This window comes from Crassostrea angulata, chromosome 3 (assembly GCF_025612915.1).
Source record: "Crassostrea angulata isolate pt1a10 chromosome 3, ASM2561291v2, whole genome shotgun sequence".
NCBI classification, from domain to species: Eukaryota; Metazoa; Mollusca; class Bivalvia; order Ostreida; family Ostreidae; genus Magallana; species Magallana angulata.
The window spans coordinates 41,506,516-41,523,684 of record NC_069113.1 but is presented as its reverse complement, the minus strand read 5'-3'; the positions used below and the strand labels follow the sequence as shown (position 1 = coordinate 41,523,684).

At 33.2% G+C, this 17,169-nt stretch overlaps 2 protein-coding genes across 4 annotated transcripts; one reads left to right on the top strand and one right to left on the bottom strand.

The window, feature by feature from the left end:
* Positions 1 to 220: 220 nt before the first annotated feature.
* On the bottom strand, positions 221 to 5,192 carry LOC128175915 (uncharacterized). 3 transcript variants are annotated; one of them, XM_052841811.1, is made up of 5 exons: positions 4,910 to 5,192; positions 3,461 to 3,530; positions 3,227 to 3,354; positions 2,937 to 3,014; positions 221 to 1,584 (listed from the first exon to the last, which is right to left on the bottom strand). In XM_052841811.1, exons 1-5 carry the CDS (start codon positions 5,087 to 5,089, stop codon positions 1,495 to 1,497), a joined length of 546 nt encoding a protein of 181 aa, XP_052697771.1. In that variant the 5' UTR covers positions 5,090 to 5,192; the 3' UTR covers positions 221 to 1,494. The 3 variants fall into 3 exon arrangements, with proteins under 3 accessions (XP_052697771.1, XP_052697773.1, XP_052697772.1); XM_052841813.1 differs by having other exon boundaries at positions 5,051 to 5,191; XM_052841812.1 differs by having other exon boundaries at positions 3,461 to 3,531; positions 4,938 to 5,183.
* Positions 5,193 to 12,737: 7,545 nt separating this feature from the next.
* On the top strand, positions 12,738 to 15,459 carry LOC128178157 (NF-kappa-B inhibitor alpha-like). Its single transcript, XM_052845194.1, has 5 exons — positions 12,738 to 13,349; positions 13,762 to 14,084; positions 14,216 to 14,304; positions 14,534 to 14,773; positions 14,902 to 15,459. The coding sequence occupies exons 1-5, from the start codon at positions 12,919 to 12,921 to the stop codon at positions 14,905 to 14,907; spliced, it is 1,089 nt and encodes a 362-aa protein (XP_052701154.1). The 5' UTR covers positions 12,738 to 12,918; the 3' UTR covers positions 14,908 to 15,459.
* Positions 15,460 to 17,169: the final 1,710 nt, after the last annotated feature.

Here is a 17,169-nt window from a genome sequence, read left to right as displayed (position 1 = left end):
GTAAATAAGTTTCCTTGAAAAACAATGCTTTAGCATACATTACATCGAATTCGTCAATTATTTTCAAGAACTAAGTCTTGTCAGGAGCAATGATTTGTGCTGAGGTCCAAACACTGTTTCACTTTCGGTTTGTCCGCGTGACTGCATAGGAGAGTTGATTTAAAATCAACTCCCAAAAATAATATATATTCCAAAATTGCAATTAGCACAGCCAAAGACCCTGCTGTTACAAGCCACCAACAATTGCTCAACAGATCGAGTTATGCCATCTTACTCATTCAATAGTTTAATTCAGTTTATAATCATTCTATTTCTACACCTAACAGAAATTCAATTTTTAATAATTTTACACTCTTTTCTAATCATCTCCCATTTGGACAAAATATGATCCTTCATTTGAAAGAATTTGAAAGACCTTCTTCCAAGGATGCTTTGTGCCATGTTTAGTTAAAATTGGCCCAGTGGTTTTAGAGAAAAAGCTTTCAACACAGTTGACAACAATGATGACAACAAACAACAGAGAAATTTTAATCAGAAAAGCTCTTCAGCCTTTGGCTCAGGTGAGCTAAAAAGCACAATATTCATGGAATACAAGATCACAATCGATCTACTAAGTATCATTGGTATTGAAAATGAAACATCAAATTTAGCCACCAGTACTATTAAAAAAAGACTAGATTAAGTGTTGTGACAATTAACTTAAACAAAAAACAAACTGTTACACTCATAAATTAAGTTGGATATAAAAAAAACACAAAATCTACATGAGTTTTAGTCCCTGAAATTTTCTTAACACATGAACTAATTAATGTATTGCAAAACAATATGAATATACAAAATTAATTGCAGACGTACAGAACATACTTTGTGAAAAAAGAGGAAAACTTATGATCTAGCTATTATAGAACGAAAGCCTTCATTTACCTGTAGGATGTATCATGGAATAAGTAATTGGTACAACGTACAGACTAGAATGTATAAATTATGATGCACGTTAACAGCAAATTCTAAAAATCTGTTAAACACATGAATACATATACATTAATATAAAGTTGTTCATTTTGACACTGAGTGATGGTATATTATGCTTAAAAATCATTATAATTCTAAAACATTCCGTAATTTTTAGTATTGTATACAGAATCACTGTCATGTTGTGGATATTATCATTTTACACTACCAGAGACCTATGTCTATATATAGTTCTCTGCCATAATAACTGGAAGTAAAGGTAATATCAATAAAAACAAAAAACAGTCAAAATTCATTGTCTTAAAATTAACAGAACCAAAAAAATATCCAAGATCGATATAAAGGCTTAGAAGAATTATAAAAAAAATCCCACTATTATTTTGAAATATCCATGCTATTTCATGTATCACATTTACCATAAATATTAAGGTTGTAAACATCCTCAGAAGAGGCTCATATACACGTATATATACTAAGCAAATGGATAAAAAGGGGGAAAAAAATGCTGAAAATAATCTTGGGTCAACTTTTCTTTTCTGATGAGGTAAATCTAAGATTCTTCTGAACTTTCTGGTAAATACTTTTAAGTTCTGCCATCTTTAATCTGCATTTCTGTAAGAATAACAATTAATAAGTAAGGTTTTGAACTTTGATTAAAGGTTCTTCACTCTTCATTTGAATGCCTATATATATTTTAATTTTCATATTCATGCATTTAAAAATAATATTGAGATTACCGGTATATAAGTTCTTGTGGCCGTTAATATGTATATGTTTATATATATATTATTTAACTGTAAGTCAAAATAATACAAATGATAGTATGCTGTTCGTTGACTTATATATAACTACCCCCGCCAAATCGCTTATTTTATTAACGAATTATACAATTTAAATTAAGACAGAAACACTTGACAAAGCCACCTAGCTCCTAAAACATGTAAAATTTATTCACATATTGTAACAGTTTGAAAGTGACTATTCGGTCCGTTGGGCCGTGTGTATTGATGTTATATTTGTAAAAGGAATTTTGTAATTATGCTATATACACATATATATATTGTCACTATAATAAATTATTTACTTACCGGGGTACTTACTATATTGCGTGTCATATCCCGAATGAATCACCAAAGAGTGCATTTTATTGTTTAAATATTTACAAATGTAGATATAGAGTCAGGGGTAAATGTACAGTACAATTTAGAGAAAAAAAATGAGAAAAAAGTACAAATGTTCAAGGAGGACGGACTGATTTCATATTATATAAATACACAGAATTTTTTGAGTTTTTTAAGTTTTAAAGTAGACAATAATTCACAAAAATTGAAGGTGTTTGGTCTTTCACAAAATCTAGGTTCTAAGTATTTTTGATTGATACATGAGAGAGCATTACATTCTAATATAAAAGGCATCTTATCTGCTATTTGATTATTATTACATAAGGTAGAGCGTCTTTCATTCAGAGGAATGCCTAACCATCTACCAGTTTCTACAGAAAGTTGGAGATTTGACATTCGAAATTTAACAAGTATTTTTCGAAGTTTTGCTGGAAAATCAATTGAGATTAGAAAAGCCCACATAGTCACTTTATGATAGTTACATTCAATTTAATTAATATGCTCTAACTTATCTTAAAGTTTATGATCCTTTTTTCACTTGTTGAACAAACTTCACCTCCAATAAAATGTTCTCTCTCTCTCTCCTCTTGTTCTCAAAGTTGTTAATTGAAAATTTAATTGATGCAACTGTAATTCTAAATGATGAAGACTGCAGTTTTGATGGGTGTAATGGTTATGTTCTAATCACAGGCACCTGACTTTATAAATATTTCTCATAATAAAGATAATAATAAATACCCTATACCTTATATTATTAGGTATAGGGTATATAATTTTATTATGAGAAAATTTATGCTGTCAGGTGCCTGTGGTTCTAATCACTGATTTTGTCACCAAGCTTACCATGAACAGGGGCTTAATTTTCATTTCCCTTGTGAAAGAATCGTGGTACAATATGACTGGATAGGTAGCAAGCTTTTGCTGTAAATACCAAATTAATGAAACAATTAGATGAAACATCAGACAAGTGTTATAAACCCTGATAATATTCAAGGTGCATTGCAGGCTTTTCCTTTTATGTTTTGTTTATTTCAGAAAAATGGATTTCTTGCATAAACAAATGAATCAAAACTGAAAATGTCAAAACCTATTAACGTAAATACAGGTATTTCTTTTTTTAATGATATATTCACCATGATTATAGCTTCAACAATGACAAGGTCCATGACCAGCTGTCTTGAGTAGAACTCTGTGTACACTTGTCCCAGTCTGTTGGCATATGTAACATTGATTCCAACTGAAGGAATCACAAGCAAGCTTTCTGGAATGCAACACACACATATCAACATTTAATTTGTATTTTTCAATTGACAAATGTCAAAAACTAGTTGTGACATATGGATATTTAATATGAATAAAAAACTCACCAGATCTGATTTCCAATTTCAGGATTAAGAAGCAGGCAATAATAGTTACCCCAAGATGTGAGAGCAATATCTAAAATGTATGAAAATTTTTTATTTAATTTATAAAATCATGATCCAGAACAATTATGCCTATATATATTTCTGAAACATGAACATACTATTGATAATGGTCTCAATATGATAATCACAATTAATACTGGGGTATATATATTTTAAAGTCACAGTGCTGCATCATACATGATTTAACTATAAGCAGCAGAACTTAACTTTCAATCAATGCATAGAAATGAAACTTTACAAATGGATCTTTCCAAAGAGCTACAGTTCAGCAGCTAACTACCAGGATTAATGTTAATGTTGGTCAAAATAAATTCATTTCTGGGAAAAAAAATATATATATTTTCCATTAGAAGATGCATTGAAAAATATAAAAAAGACTTGGATGGGGGAGGGGGGGCATGATCAATCAGGGACTTACAATGTATATCATGTGCCAACCAACTAAAATATACATATATGTTCCAGGGGGACATTAAATATACATTGCTTTTATTTATAACTCAGATATTTAAACTATATCTTATACCTATAGAAGATATACCCTTTTCCACCCTGTGCAATATAAAACGAAAATTTGTCTGTGCATGTGTAATAAACCCTAGGGGTGTGTAATAAAATTTATCACACACCCTTTTCCAGCACTCTTAGCTATAATTAAACATCTCTTTCTGTTATTAATTGGCTATTATAATATGGAATTTGGTATGTGTCATTCAATTCCAATGTCTGAGTATGAGGTCAATTACGTCGACGTCAACTTGGTATACAAACAGCTGGCGCAAATATAAGAGACAGGTAAATAGACATGGAGCAATTTGTTGACAATAATCATTCATTACATGATGTTTTCTTTAAGTTTATGAAATTAAAACACTGTGACATGCCTGATGGCATTTTTTATATCGCACCCTATATTCTAAGCTCTCAGTCCCTGTAAGGCTCTCAGGCTGATATACAATGACCTTGGACTAATATAGGATGTGATTTAAAAAATGCCATGTAATATTCTATATACATTATTTATGAAATGATGAGTTTATATTGTAAAAGTACATGTACCTATAAATGTATGAACATGTTGGTAAAAAAAAAAAATATATATATACATGTTATGAATGTATTTGTAAATGCTTACGTGTTTTCCTTTCAATTAATTACATCTATGCATATGTATATTGTTTTACATGTGTATGACTTTCAGTTTATTCAATGTACGACATTGTTGACCATCATCCATAGCTTGTCCATTGAAAGGCATGCATTCATTAGGAATGAAATAGTTTGAATTTAAATATTTAAAGATCCAAGGTTGATTGCTGGTTTTTAAACTAAACAACGTAATTGATAAAGGTGTAATACGTATGCTATGATAGGTCGAACACACATCACCTCTTGTTCGAAATAACTCGTCAGATGCAGATCCAATTTCAATCCAAGCCATGGGTTAAGTTTGGAAAATAGCCAAACCCAAAGTAAATTTAAAATAACAATTATAAACAATACTCTTGATAGTCTGAAAGGATATATTACTTTCACTTCATAATCTTTGTCCCATTGTACTTGATACATTGAATACCGGTATCTCGTTTGAACATGAAGGAAAACGAGAGCATGCCTAATGTTTACTAAGTGCTTTCATTGCACATGCGCACTTTCATCTTCCCAAGTCCAAGGTGTCCGATCCGCTCCGCTCATCTTTGTAAAGAGCGTATCGGATCAGAACCCGTGACTTGGGAATATACGCCCACTTGTTGGTTGATATATCAGGGACGTATGTACGTCCCTGGTATAAAATGACATCATTTTAAAATTATTTTTTATACAATGATTAGATTCTCTTTTATTTCAAAACAGTCTCTTTCACAAAAATTGGGTTCTTAATAATTAAATGACAGTCACTGTACATGTATTACCATTTTTTTAAAACTTACATTCAGTAACCAATATTTTCTCTCAAAATCAACACCAAACATGTATAAAAATAAATATATATAGATATGATTTCTTGATTCATAAAGTTGTCTCTCTTGGATCAAAAAATTTTCTGGAAACAGAATGGTTCGTAATTAAGCCACAGGTGCTTGTGGACTGGACCGTGCACTACCCCCCCCCCCCTTTCTATTTTTTTTCAATTTTTTTTTTATTTCTTTTATTAATTATCGTTAACAACCCCTTATCAAAGAACTATCGATGTGCACATAGTATTCACTGTGGTGCTGAGATAAAAGTCAAATCCTTACAAACATCTAAATCAAAAGTATCATCGATAGACATGGATTTGAAGTACATGTATATTAAATGTTTTTTGTATTTGTTTTTTATCTACATGTATTTGTGAATGTCGAACAGCTGGCAAGATTAAAGAGTGATCAAAGAAAAGTCACCTCTATGGCTTCTACGAAACGAAAGAACTTGCATGGTCATATTTCAGGAGATCGCTTGTCTGATCAATTAAGGAGGGTGAACACCTGAAATTTAACGAATAATTATAATAATAATTGCAAGTTTTTATATATTAAAATCGAATAAACGAAATCAATTTACTGGGCGTAAATCATTAGCGACAACCCTTTGTTACATGTATGTAATAAATGTAGCTAAACACCATTGAAGAAATCCTAGGTACAAAGCGATTTAAAGATGTGTGTTCTTTTACAATAGTTTCTGCTTCTCCTCTTGGCCCAATATAGGATGTACTTCTTGTCTAAATGCTTTGGAAAAATATTGTACTGGATCTGAAATATGGATCTCAGACTATAAACTAGATCTAAAATCCTCAGAATTTTTTCCATTTGAAAAAATTCAAAATCATATATTCAAAGATATTCTAGGTGTACATAGAAAAGCATCAAATTTAGCAGTCAATGCTGAACTAGGTTCTTATCTATTTTACTATTTTTGTTATGAAAACATGTTTAAATACTATATCAGACTAAGAAATATGGAATCAAATACCACATATAATAATGCACTGTTAGTATCAGCTTTTAAAGAATACAAAGAGTTAGCTTCGAAAAAGAGTTATACTTTAAGTTTAAGTTAAATAAATTTTTTGTTGATATGATCTTTGAGCAATTTAACAAAATATCATCCTCTAACTCAGGAAAACTTCATTTTTACAGTAAAATATTAAATACTAACGAGTACAAGTTGCAAGATTACTTACAGTTTTCCTTGAAAAAGCATGAAAGATCCCTGCTAACAAGATTAAGAATAAGTCATTGAAACAGGTAGATATTGTAAACCAATTATCCCAAAGGAAAAACGTTTATGCTATGCTTGTAAATTATTAGTCGGAAAACATTTTGTACTTTACTGTCCTGTGTATGACAATCTTCGATTTCATTATTGTGATATTTTCAATTATAAATTGTACTGTGGTATTGATCCCATAAAAAAAATTGTTATAATCCATGTGATTATAATGCTACAAAATGTCTATGTATCTACTTGGATAAATGTTTTATGGTGATGTCAATAAACCATTGAATTGAATTGAATTGAATCTTGTAAAATATGTTGTAGAGAAACATTTCAAACGATTTTTTACATTCGTCATTTTTAAAAAACACACGCAGGTCAACATGTACGTGGAAAGATCTGGTTCGAGTTAGTGAGACGTACCAGTCTGTCATGCAGAGAGATGTGCGTCCTCTAACACCGGGGGGGGGGGGGGGGGGGGGGCTCAGTCATGTATGCCCCCCCCCTTCCAACTTTTTCTCACAGTAAACATTTTTCTTAAATTTACAATAAAGATATTGAATTATGATTGAGCCCCCCCCCCCCCCTCGCCTTACCTTTTTTGTGAGCATGTAACATTTAGGATTATCAATCATGAGTATTCATGACTTAATTTAATTGTAATTTTTGGGGGGAGGGGTGGAGATGGGTAAAGATTTTTCGGACGAGTTTGGAGCTGATAATAGCATATGTAAATGCAATTTTTGTTAGTTTTTTTTATTACTTTGATTGCTTCACGAGTTGTCTCCCTAAAATCAAAACTTTCTGGAAACAACGATTCGGAACTATAGATGGTTCAATAGTCAGAACCAGAGGGTAGTGGAAGCCTCAGAATCACATGCTGTTGCGTAGGATTGACAAAATGCGTTTCAAACAAAATAGGAAAATCAAAAATGCAAAAATAGACTTACATCGCAGAAAATTGTTTAGTGTAAACCCCCAATATAACTACTTATTCATTTTTTAAATGAACTTAAAATGCGGGGTTTTTCCCCAATAAATTTGTGTATTATTCCGAACATTTCATGAAAACAATCACCATTCTAGTAATCTACATTTAAAAAGAATTGTAAAAATAAATCATACGTTTAACTGAAAGTGGAAAGAATGAACTACCGCTATATCACAGGAGTCAAGCTCTATTTATGGTTATGCCATTGAAATTAATGTTAAAACGGGGTTGGCCCCTGTGCGCTATATCTATACACAGTATTCATTGTGGTGCTCAGATCAAAATCAACTTCAGCGAATTTCAGAGGAATATTGTTTGATCTAATTCTATTTGTGAATGCTTTGATTCAAGGACCCCGGGAAACAGAGCGGGGGAAAAAGCTGACGAGAGAGAGAGAGAGAGAGAGAGAGAGAGAGAGAGAGAGAGAGAGGTGAGCTGATAAAGATGCATATACATGCAGCAACCAAACACCAATTTAGTGTCCACGATGTTTAACGTTTTTGTGTATTTGCTGCACGAGTTGTCTCGCTTAGATCAGGAGATCAAAAAACTTTCTGGAAACATAATCAACATATTGCGTATTATATCAAAAAAGGAAAATACGGTCCGTCAAGTGCTAAAATAGATAAATATATCGCAGAAAATCGAAGTGTAAACACCAATTGAAACTAAACCTTAAATTCGAAAAAAAAAATTGTTGTATTTTTATGTAAACAATCAATTTGAACTACATAACTCTGGTATGTTGCGAAGATTTTTTTGGGGGGGGGGGGGGGGCTGTTAAAGATTTTTCGGATGCGTGTGAGGCTGATAAATGCATATGGAAATGCAATTTTTTTTTACTTTGGTCGCTGCACGAGTTGTCTCACTTAAATCAAAACTTTCTGGAAACAACGATTCGGATCTTTAGATAGTTCAATAGTCAGAACTGCTTCAAAATCACATGCTGTCTTGTAAGATTGACAAACTGCGTTTCAAACAAAATAGGAACCTACGGTCATGCAGTCAAAAATACAAAAATAGATGTACATCGCAGAAAATCGTTTAGTGTAAACCCCCAATGTAACTACTTATTATTATTTTTTTTAATGCAGGTTTGTTTTCCAATAAATTTGTGTATTATTCCGAACATTCCATGAAAACCATCACCATTCTAGTAATCTACATTTAAAAAAATTGTATAAAAAAAACTCATACATTTTAATTGAAAGTGGAAACAAAGAACTACCGCTATATCTATACACAGTATTCATTGTGGTGTTCAGATCAAAATCAACTTCAGCGAATTTCAGAAGTATAATCCATTTTTATGTTTGATCTATTTGTGAATGCATTGATTCAAGGACCCCGGGAAACGGAGCGGGAGAGAGAGAGAGAGAGAGAGAGAGAGAGAGAGAGAGAGCTGATAAAGATACATATACATGCAATTACCTATATTATTTAAAACGCAACCAAACACCAATTTACTTTAATGTTTTACCATTTCAGTTGTGTATTTGATGCTCGATTTTTCTCGTTTAGATCAAAAGATCAAAACACTTTCTGGAAACAACGAGTTAGAACCAGAAGGTTTATGTAATGTAATCGCGTAATAAACGACATACTGCGTATTATATCAAAAAGGAAAATACGATCAGTCAAGTGCTAAAATAGGTATAATTACATATACATCGCAAAAAATCGAAGTGAAACTAAAACTTAAATTCGACAAATTTTTTTTGTATTGTTACGTAAACAGTGAAATTGAACTAAAATATGAAAACTCTAGTATGTTGCGAAGATATTTTTCATGTTGTATGAGCTAACACGGCAGTTAATACAGAACGACGACTGTTCCCCAATCACGCAAACATCACGTACATTCTTCTCTATTTCCATATATAAAGGAAAATACACAATTTTCTAACATTAGTTTTTTTTAAATTGTCGCATGACGTTATTAGGAGCATTCCGATAGCGTAAAATAGTTCGAAATGCTCCAAATGTAGTCATGTGACAATCAAAACCCTATTTCGCTGCACGAGTTGTCTCGCTTAGATCAAAAAAAGACTTTCTGGAAAAAACTAGTCGGAACTAGAACTGAAGGTTACGTAAACTTCAAAATCACGTGTTATCGCGTAATTTTGACAAATTACGTATCAAATAAATAGAAAATCACGGTGAGTCAAGTGCATAAATAGTATACAGTGCAAAATCATTAAGTAACTAAATTCTTTAACATATTTCAAGTGTTCCGATTCCTGATATAGAAGTATCTCGTATCCGCAAATTGCAGTTTTAGAAGAAAAATAATAAAAGATAAATCGAAAAATTGGTTGTCAGACATATATTGTTTTACATGTATTCCTTTGTGAGTGATTCATCAGAGTTTTAAAAATGCAGAATGATACTTTTTGAAACATCTTTGTAATCACCTCTCTCTCACTCTCTCTCTCTCTCTCTCTCTCTCTCTCTCTCTCTCTCTCTCTCTCTCTCTCTCTCTCTCTCAAAATTCATGATCATTTATGATTTAGAAGTTATTTGATTTTCTTTCTTATTTTTTCTTATCCCGATTAGTATGTATGGAATCCCGATCTATCCATGATTACCTTGAGCGGCTAGTTAAATATTACAATATATTGTTTGAATAACAAAAAGTAAAAAGTAGTACATGCAATAAGAGTACTTTTACTTTCAGGATTTATTAATACGTAAACTGTTTATCATTTACAAATGTTGTATCCTCTGTGGAAAAATAATATGCGTAAATATGACAATTTTGATAGTCTAATATACAATAAAATATAGAACATTTAAATTTAATCTATTAATACATGTACACACTGAATAGAACCGTTTATATAAATTTTATCGTATATGAACCTTCGATAAATGTACTTGTCATTTTTATTTTGATCTTGGTCTTTCTAAACACTATATTTAGTCGCTAAAAAGATTTTAAAGTTTAAACGTTATTTACAGTGCATTTTAGTTATACAACATATTTTGGCAGCATGCCAATAATTACACTATCTATTGCAATGTTTGAAAAACTCAGAGATTTTTGTTGTATAACTCAAATCGAACCTAAATATGCTTGAATATTCACTGTATTACATTATTTTGGAAAATGTCTCAACCAAATGAAAACCTAATACATGCACGGATCTAGAAGGCGGCTGGGGGTCTGCAAAATTCAAATTTCTTTAAATTTACATGGTAAAATCCCCAAAATATGCCTCACCCCCCCCCAAAAAAAAAAACAACCCTCAAATAACTGTGCCCCCCCCCCCCCCCCCGGAAAAAAGGTCTGGGTCCGCGCATGCTAATATGTGATATCTTAAAATGCAGGGTGGTTGCCAATGCTAATATACTTAAAATTGTAAAACTTTAATTTTGTTCAAAGGAAGTTGCTTCTCTTAGAAAGCTGTGTGCGAGTCGCTTAATTACACAATTGAACGTTTGTGTTAAGAACAACCTTAATTATACATCCTTGAACCGATCTGCTCTTCCCGGCATTTACTGGAATGTTGGTTATGTCCGATGAACGCATATTATGTACAGATGCATGTGTGCACTGTTTATGGGTGTTTACAGTTGTCTGTGGCCACCCTCAATCGATTTAAACGCCTTGAGAGGTCAACAGACAAATATTATTGTATAATTACATTTTAATTTAACCCATGCATTTTTAAAAAAAAAAATCCAAAGAACGATTTTTACCCGTCCCATACACATCGCCTTTATAAATACGCCCTACGAGGTCTGTCTTATCTTCCCAAGTCACATCGTCTCAAGCCACGGGTTTTGTGTCCATTCTATTTCCACAAACGTTTGTGGAAATAGAATGGACACAAAACCCGTGGCTTGAGACGATGCCCAAGTCAAGGGTTTCTGATCCGCTCTGCTCTACATAAACATTTATTTATGTTGACTTGGAAAGATGGGTCTGTCTGCAAGCATCCGTGGACTGCAATTACACGATTATTTTGTGGGATCTTCTAACGGACGAAGTATCATTTTTTGGGTGTTACATTATGCAAAACTGAAGTGTTTTTAATTTCTAAAAGTCCTATAAAATGTATATATATAAATAGGGATTTCTGAGTGGAAATTCTGAAATGTCCGGTATAAACTTACATGCCTTAAAAGTCCTAAGAAGATAACATAATTTCAAATATAAATATTAATGATTAGTCAGTTAACAATGTTAGATCTAAACGACATTTTCATGAGATTGCTACATATCATCATGACATACACATCATATTAAATTCGAACCTGAAATAAAGCTATTATAATATTGTTTATATCATAATCCCGTAAACAATTTCATTTTGTTTCTCTTGAAGTTTTTTTGTGTTTAATTTGATATTTGTTTATTCATTATTTAAATAAAATTATTTGTCAATTGACAAAGTTTGGGGGGGGGTGAATAATTCCCAATTTCTGAACATATTGAAAAACGAAGTTTCTGTTGTTTTTTATCAATCAATTTTCAGATTCGATAAGAGCACCATTCAATAAATCAATAAAAAATAAAAGCAAAAAAGTTTCCAAATGTAACAGAAACAAGACTCATAATATTTCTCCCTATTCATGTGTTACAGATCTAAATAATTATCATAGATGTACATGATTATTAATGCGTAATACATTGGTATTTGCATGTGATGTAGATTGTAAAATACAAATTTATATTTTTTTAAATACGGTATCAATATCAATGGATATTCCATTATAAAAGGCATGGCAATAGTAAAAATTCCACTTACCCGAGCTACGTATATATATAGATCTACATGTGATTTGAATTTTCTAACGTTATGTAATAAAAAAAACAAAAAACAATCGACACCCGAGTAAAAGACATAAATAATTTAAAAAGAATATATTTATAAAAATTTTAAAGTTAGTATTTGTACCGAGGTCTTATAAAAGCTTCTTCGTTCTCTTGTGCAAAACGTGAAAATGAATATATGTCTATGGCCTGTAGACGGGGATTTCCACTGACGTCATCACGGGAATTCCAACCATTGCATTTTAATATAAACATCGTCGGGGCGACGGGCCATTTGAAAGTCGGAAGACAGCGACACACGTATTAGTGTATCTCTTAACACAGGAACTTTATATAGTCATACATTTGTTGGATTTTTTTTCAACTGAAAGTGTGATTTTGATTAGCGTATTTGTACGAAGCGATCGCAGCCATATTTATTTGAAAATGTCGAACAGAGACTTTGCTCGCCACCAAAATTTGGCTGAAGATGATTTGGTTGAAGACTGTGCACCTTTTGGAGGTTCAACAGAATATTTGAAAAAGTCTGCACACCACTTTTCGTCAGACAAGTGCGATTCTGTGTGCGACAGCGGTGTGGATCTTCGATCTGTGGAAAGTTGCTACAGTTCGTATGCTGGGTCTCTTCCCGTAGTTGCCGAGAAGAGCCCAGACACTCAAACTATTGAGGAGAAATTGGAAGGGCTTACTTTGGGTTCTCAAAACTATCCATCTACAGAGGAAACAAAATGCTCTCTGGATGATGGTTATATAAGCTACGACAGAAAGGAAGTTTCGTGTGAATTATCACATGATCCAACTCCCCAAATATCACCAGAAGTATTCCAGCTATACAGTCAAGATAATGATGGAGACTCGTAAGTTCGCAATCTTATTTAAAATTTGCAAAATTATATAAAATTTAAACTTTTGTGTGCAGGGTGCAGGGTTTGTAGTTAACGACCTTTGTTCGATCTGGGGATTTCCAGTACTGCGCACGCGTGTAGGGCATGTGATCGGCCGCGAGGTCAAACGATAGCTTTATGCAAATGAGTCAGACGTACTTCCCGATTCACTCATGAATAAACATGTTGACTGAGCTGACACATATATTGGATATATGTCAACATTGAATGATCACTCAAATTTTATAAATAGTGTTTACTTAATTGAAAAATCACAAGATATATGGTGATAAAAGCAGTATAAAAATAGATCAGAAGAATGGATGAAAAAATCATTATGAAACCTGAAACTTAAAATTATCTAATATCTATATTTTTTTTATAGGCAACTACACATGGCAATCATCAATTTACTGGTGCCAATTGCTCTGTATATCATCCAGCAAGCCCCTAGCAGAGATTGGTTAAATCTTCCCAACAACATGCTCCAGACCCCTCTTCATTTGGCTGTCATGACACGACTTCCCCAAGTTGTCAAGGCCCTCATTGATGGGGGAGCGGACATTGAGGCCAGGGATTCTAAAGGGGACACTCCCCTTCACATTGCCAGTAGAGAGGGGTATGACGATATCGCCCTGATCTTGCTTGCACCTGCTAGTACTGCAAGCAAAAGAACTTCTCAGGACTTGGAAGCTCGAAATTATGATGGTATGCATGCAAATTTGCAAAACTATAACTGTGTATTCATATTTACTTCTTAGCCAGATTATAAGTGTTTCATAGAGGAAGAAGTATTTTTTTTATTCATAGAGAATTGTATGTTTTTCTTTGTTTTGTAGGTCAGACTTGTCTGCACTTGGCAGCAGAGAACACCCATCTCCCAATTATTCGTCTTTTAGTGATGTCAGGAGCCAACCTGAATACACAGGTAAGACAGCCTTGTCTGAAACAATGCAAAGCTATTAACCAATCAAAAAAGCTCTTCCTTCAAATGAAAGATTTATGAGATCATGTGTGACCTTTAATATGAATACGTTAATTTATACCTGTGTGGTATTTCCGCTACTCACTACACAACAGTTTGCAATGTATGTAAGAATTTTGTGGCTTGAACAAGAAAATTTAATTAACAATGTTCTTTTTTTCTCTTTTTCCAGGATGGAAAAAGTGGCAAGAGTGTCATCCATTATGCTGCAGAAACTGGGAACACTTTGTTGTTGGATTTTTTGCTGCAATACAGCACCATCAACCTTCATTCCAGAACGTACAGTGGACTCACAGCCATCATGTTAGCTGATGGACGAAATTATCACGACATTGTGCATCAATTGCAGAAATACGGGGGGTCACTGGAAAATGTTGCTTTCGATGACTCTTCAGATAGTGAGGAAGATATGGTAAGATAACGGTCCCTGAATCTAAAATTAGATTTATTTTCTTCAGAAAATTTACTTACTTTACTTTGCCTTCTTTTAAGTTCTAATGGAACTGATCCTAATGTTGAGTTTACTTTGTATTTTTTCAGAGTTGAAATGACTTTCCAATTGTCATGCTCACAACTGGGTCGGCCCAAGACGTCCCGAGATGACTCCCGGCACAATCTGTGATAACTTCGTCCCTACGAGGATAAATACGAGTCTAACTCTGGCAGGAAACTCAAACTACAAACTTTAATCCATGGTTGTGATTATTTGTAAAAAACAAAAAAAACAAAACAACAATTTTTTCCAGTATTTTCATCTAAAGGAATACATGTTTGATATATATGTATAATCTCGCAGTAGTAGCGGGAAGTTATGTAGGAAAAATGTGTTTTTTTACATGCATGAGATTTTTTTACCATGTGTAAGATTTTTTGAGTTTTGTATGATGGGTCTGAACATCTTTGAAAATTTTGTATGTAAAGGTGCCAGCTGGACTTGCCCTATGCCAGTATAAAGAACTAATCGCTGTAGAAATCCTGTATATTTATTGTGAATGTTGTATGTGAACAGACAGGTCAGTAGAGGAAGATCTACATCTATTCCATTCCACTGTGTTGTTTTTATCTGTTTGAGAAATAAATCGAATAATCATAAAAATATTACTGTGTTTTCTTTAAGTGAATAAATGTATTTCACAGTGTATGTGTTTGTGTAAGATATGACACAGAATCTATTTCCCATATAAAGTACAGAACTTTTGTTTGCATGAGTACATGCAATATGTTTCCTTATAAAGTTGCATTTTTACCTAATGCTCATGTAGTTTGCGAGATTAGGAAACGGTATCAAGTAACAAAAGAAGTTACTGAAAACTAGTACATGAAGGAAGATGCGAAGTTACATTGTATGGGTAAAGGGGTTGTAATTTCATTACATTGTATGGGTAAAGGGGTTGTAATTTCATTACATTGTATGGGTAAAGGGGTTGTAATTTCATTACATTGTATGGGTAAAGGGGTTGTAATTTCATTACATTGTATGGGTAAAGGGGGTGTAATTTCATTACATTGTATGGGTAAAGGGGTTGTAATTTCATTACATTGTATGGGTAAAGGGGGTGTAATTTTATTTTGCTGATAAACGGTGAAGTAACTTTAAATCATCATATTCACGAATCTTGTAAGTCAATATGACTTTTGAAAATAGATAATGAAGTATTTGTTTCATAAATCTTGGGTGTCAGTTACATCTGACACGGTGACACCTCGGTGAAATCATCGTCGTAAACCACGATCATTATGTACCACCCTCCTATCAGCTGGAGGAGGGACCACAATGCGGTATAGAAGCCAGATGCCAGGAAACAGGATTCATGTTGGGATTTTGTGTATAAACTTCCATTTTTTTATCACTTTTTTCCCTAAAAATCCCAGTTTTGTTAACGGACTTCCTAATTGTTAATTTGAGAAGATTTTCAAGATTAATGTGTCCACTATCAATTGTCGTTAAGTGCTTGCCATATTACAAAAGGACAGGACTTTTCACGAAATAAGAACATTTTTTTAGCTGAGCATTTTTTAGCATTGTGTCCTAGTTCGGAAGAAATAGGATTGTTATCTTTGAAGGCAATTTTCCGGGCATTTTGCAAAATGTAGATAACAATGAAATTTGGTGCTCAATTCACGAAATCTTGTGACAGGCAGGAAGTTATGATTTCTTGATAGTGTCTTTTCAGAGATTCATTGAATCACCATCTTTATTTTCGCTACGACGGAAATTCACTTCAAATACCGAGAGAATGAATGCTTAATGTAGAGAGGAAATGCCTTAACTTTTGGCAGAACCCACAGATGACTGGGGGAACTCCGTAATGACTCAAGACATCGACGAGGCGTTATACAATTGCATTCGGTTTTATTGAATCATTACAATTGCATTCGGTTTTATTGAATCATTTGCCAAAATATTGATAGATTTCGAGAAGCTATTTTGAATAGCGATGATTTCCCCCCGGGGTTTCGACCTCATGCGTGCGGAGGAGGGGGTGTCCTAACCTGGATAATTTTTTTCTGGGATCGAGAGAATCCAAGGTCTATTTTCGATAACTTTGCTATCTGATTTAAATATTTATTTAGTTTTCCAGAGGGTGGCACTGAACCCCCTTTTGATCCGCGCCTATGGGCCCCTTTCCAAACCCTCACAGAGCTCGTGACACCCCGTACTTACACATAATTATTGATGAATAGTTCTTGTTACAAACATCAAAGCTAAATATAAGAAAAAGCAACAAACAACATTTTTATTTGCTTCATCATAAACACAACGATCCACGTGCGTTGGATTTCCCAACAGCACACACGGTTAAATCA

What these genes read in the sequence shown, in the direction of transcription:
- LOC128175915 (XM_052841811.1), bottom strand. Translation starts at nt 5,089, where the DNA reads ATGTATCAAGTACAATGGGACAAAGATTATGAAGTGAAAGTAATATAT. An exon ending in CGAGTTATTTCGAACAAGAG is followed by an intron (nt 3,531 to 4,909) that starts GTGATGTGTGTT and finishes CATACATTTTAG; the next exon opens with ATATTGCTCTCACATCTTGG. An exon ending in GAAATTGGAAATCAGATCTG is followed by an intron (nt 3,355 to 3,460) that starts GTGAGTTTTTTA and finishes GTTGCATTCCAG; the next exon opens with AAAGCTTGCTTGTGATTCCT.
- LOC128178157 (XM_052845194.1), top strand. Translation starts at nt 12,919, where the DNA reads ATGTCGAACAGAGACTTTGCTCGCCACCAAAATTTGGCTGAAGATGAT. An exon ending in CAAGATAATGATGGAGACTC is followed by an intron (nt 13,350 to 13,761) that starts GTAAGTTCGCAA and finishes TTTTTTTTATAG; the next exon opens with GCAACTACACATGGCAATCA. An exon ending in GAGCCAACCTGAATACACAG is followed by an intron (nt 14,305 to 14,533) that starts GTAAGACAGCCT and finishes CTCTTTTTCCAG; the next exon opens with GATGGAAAAAGTGGCAAGAG.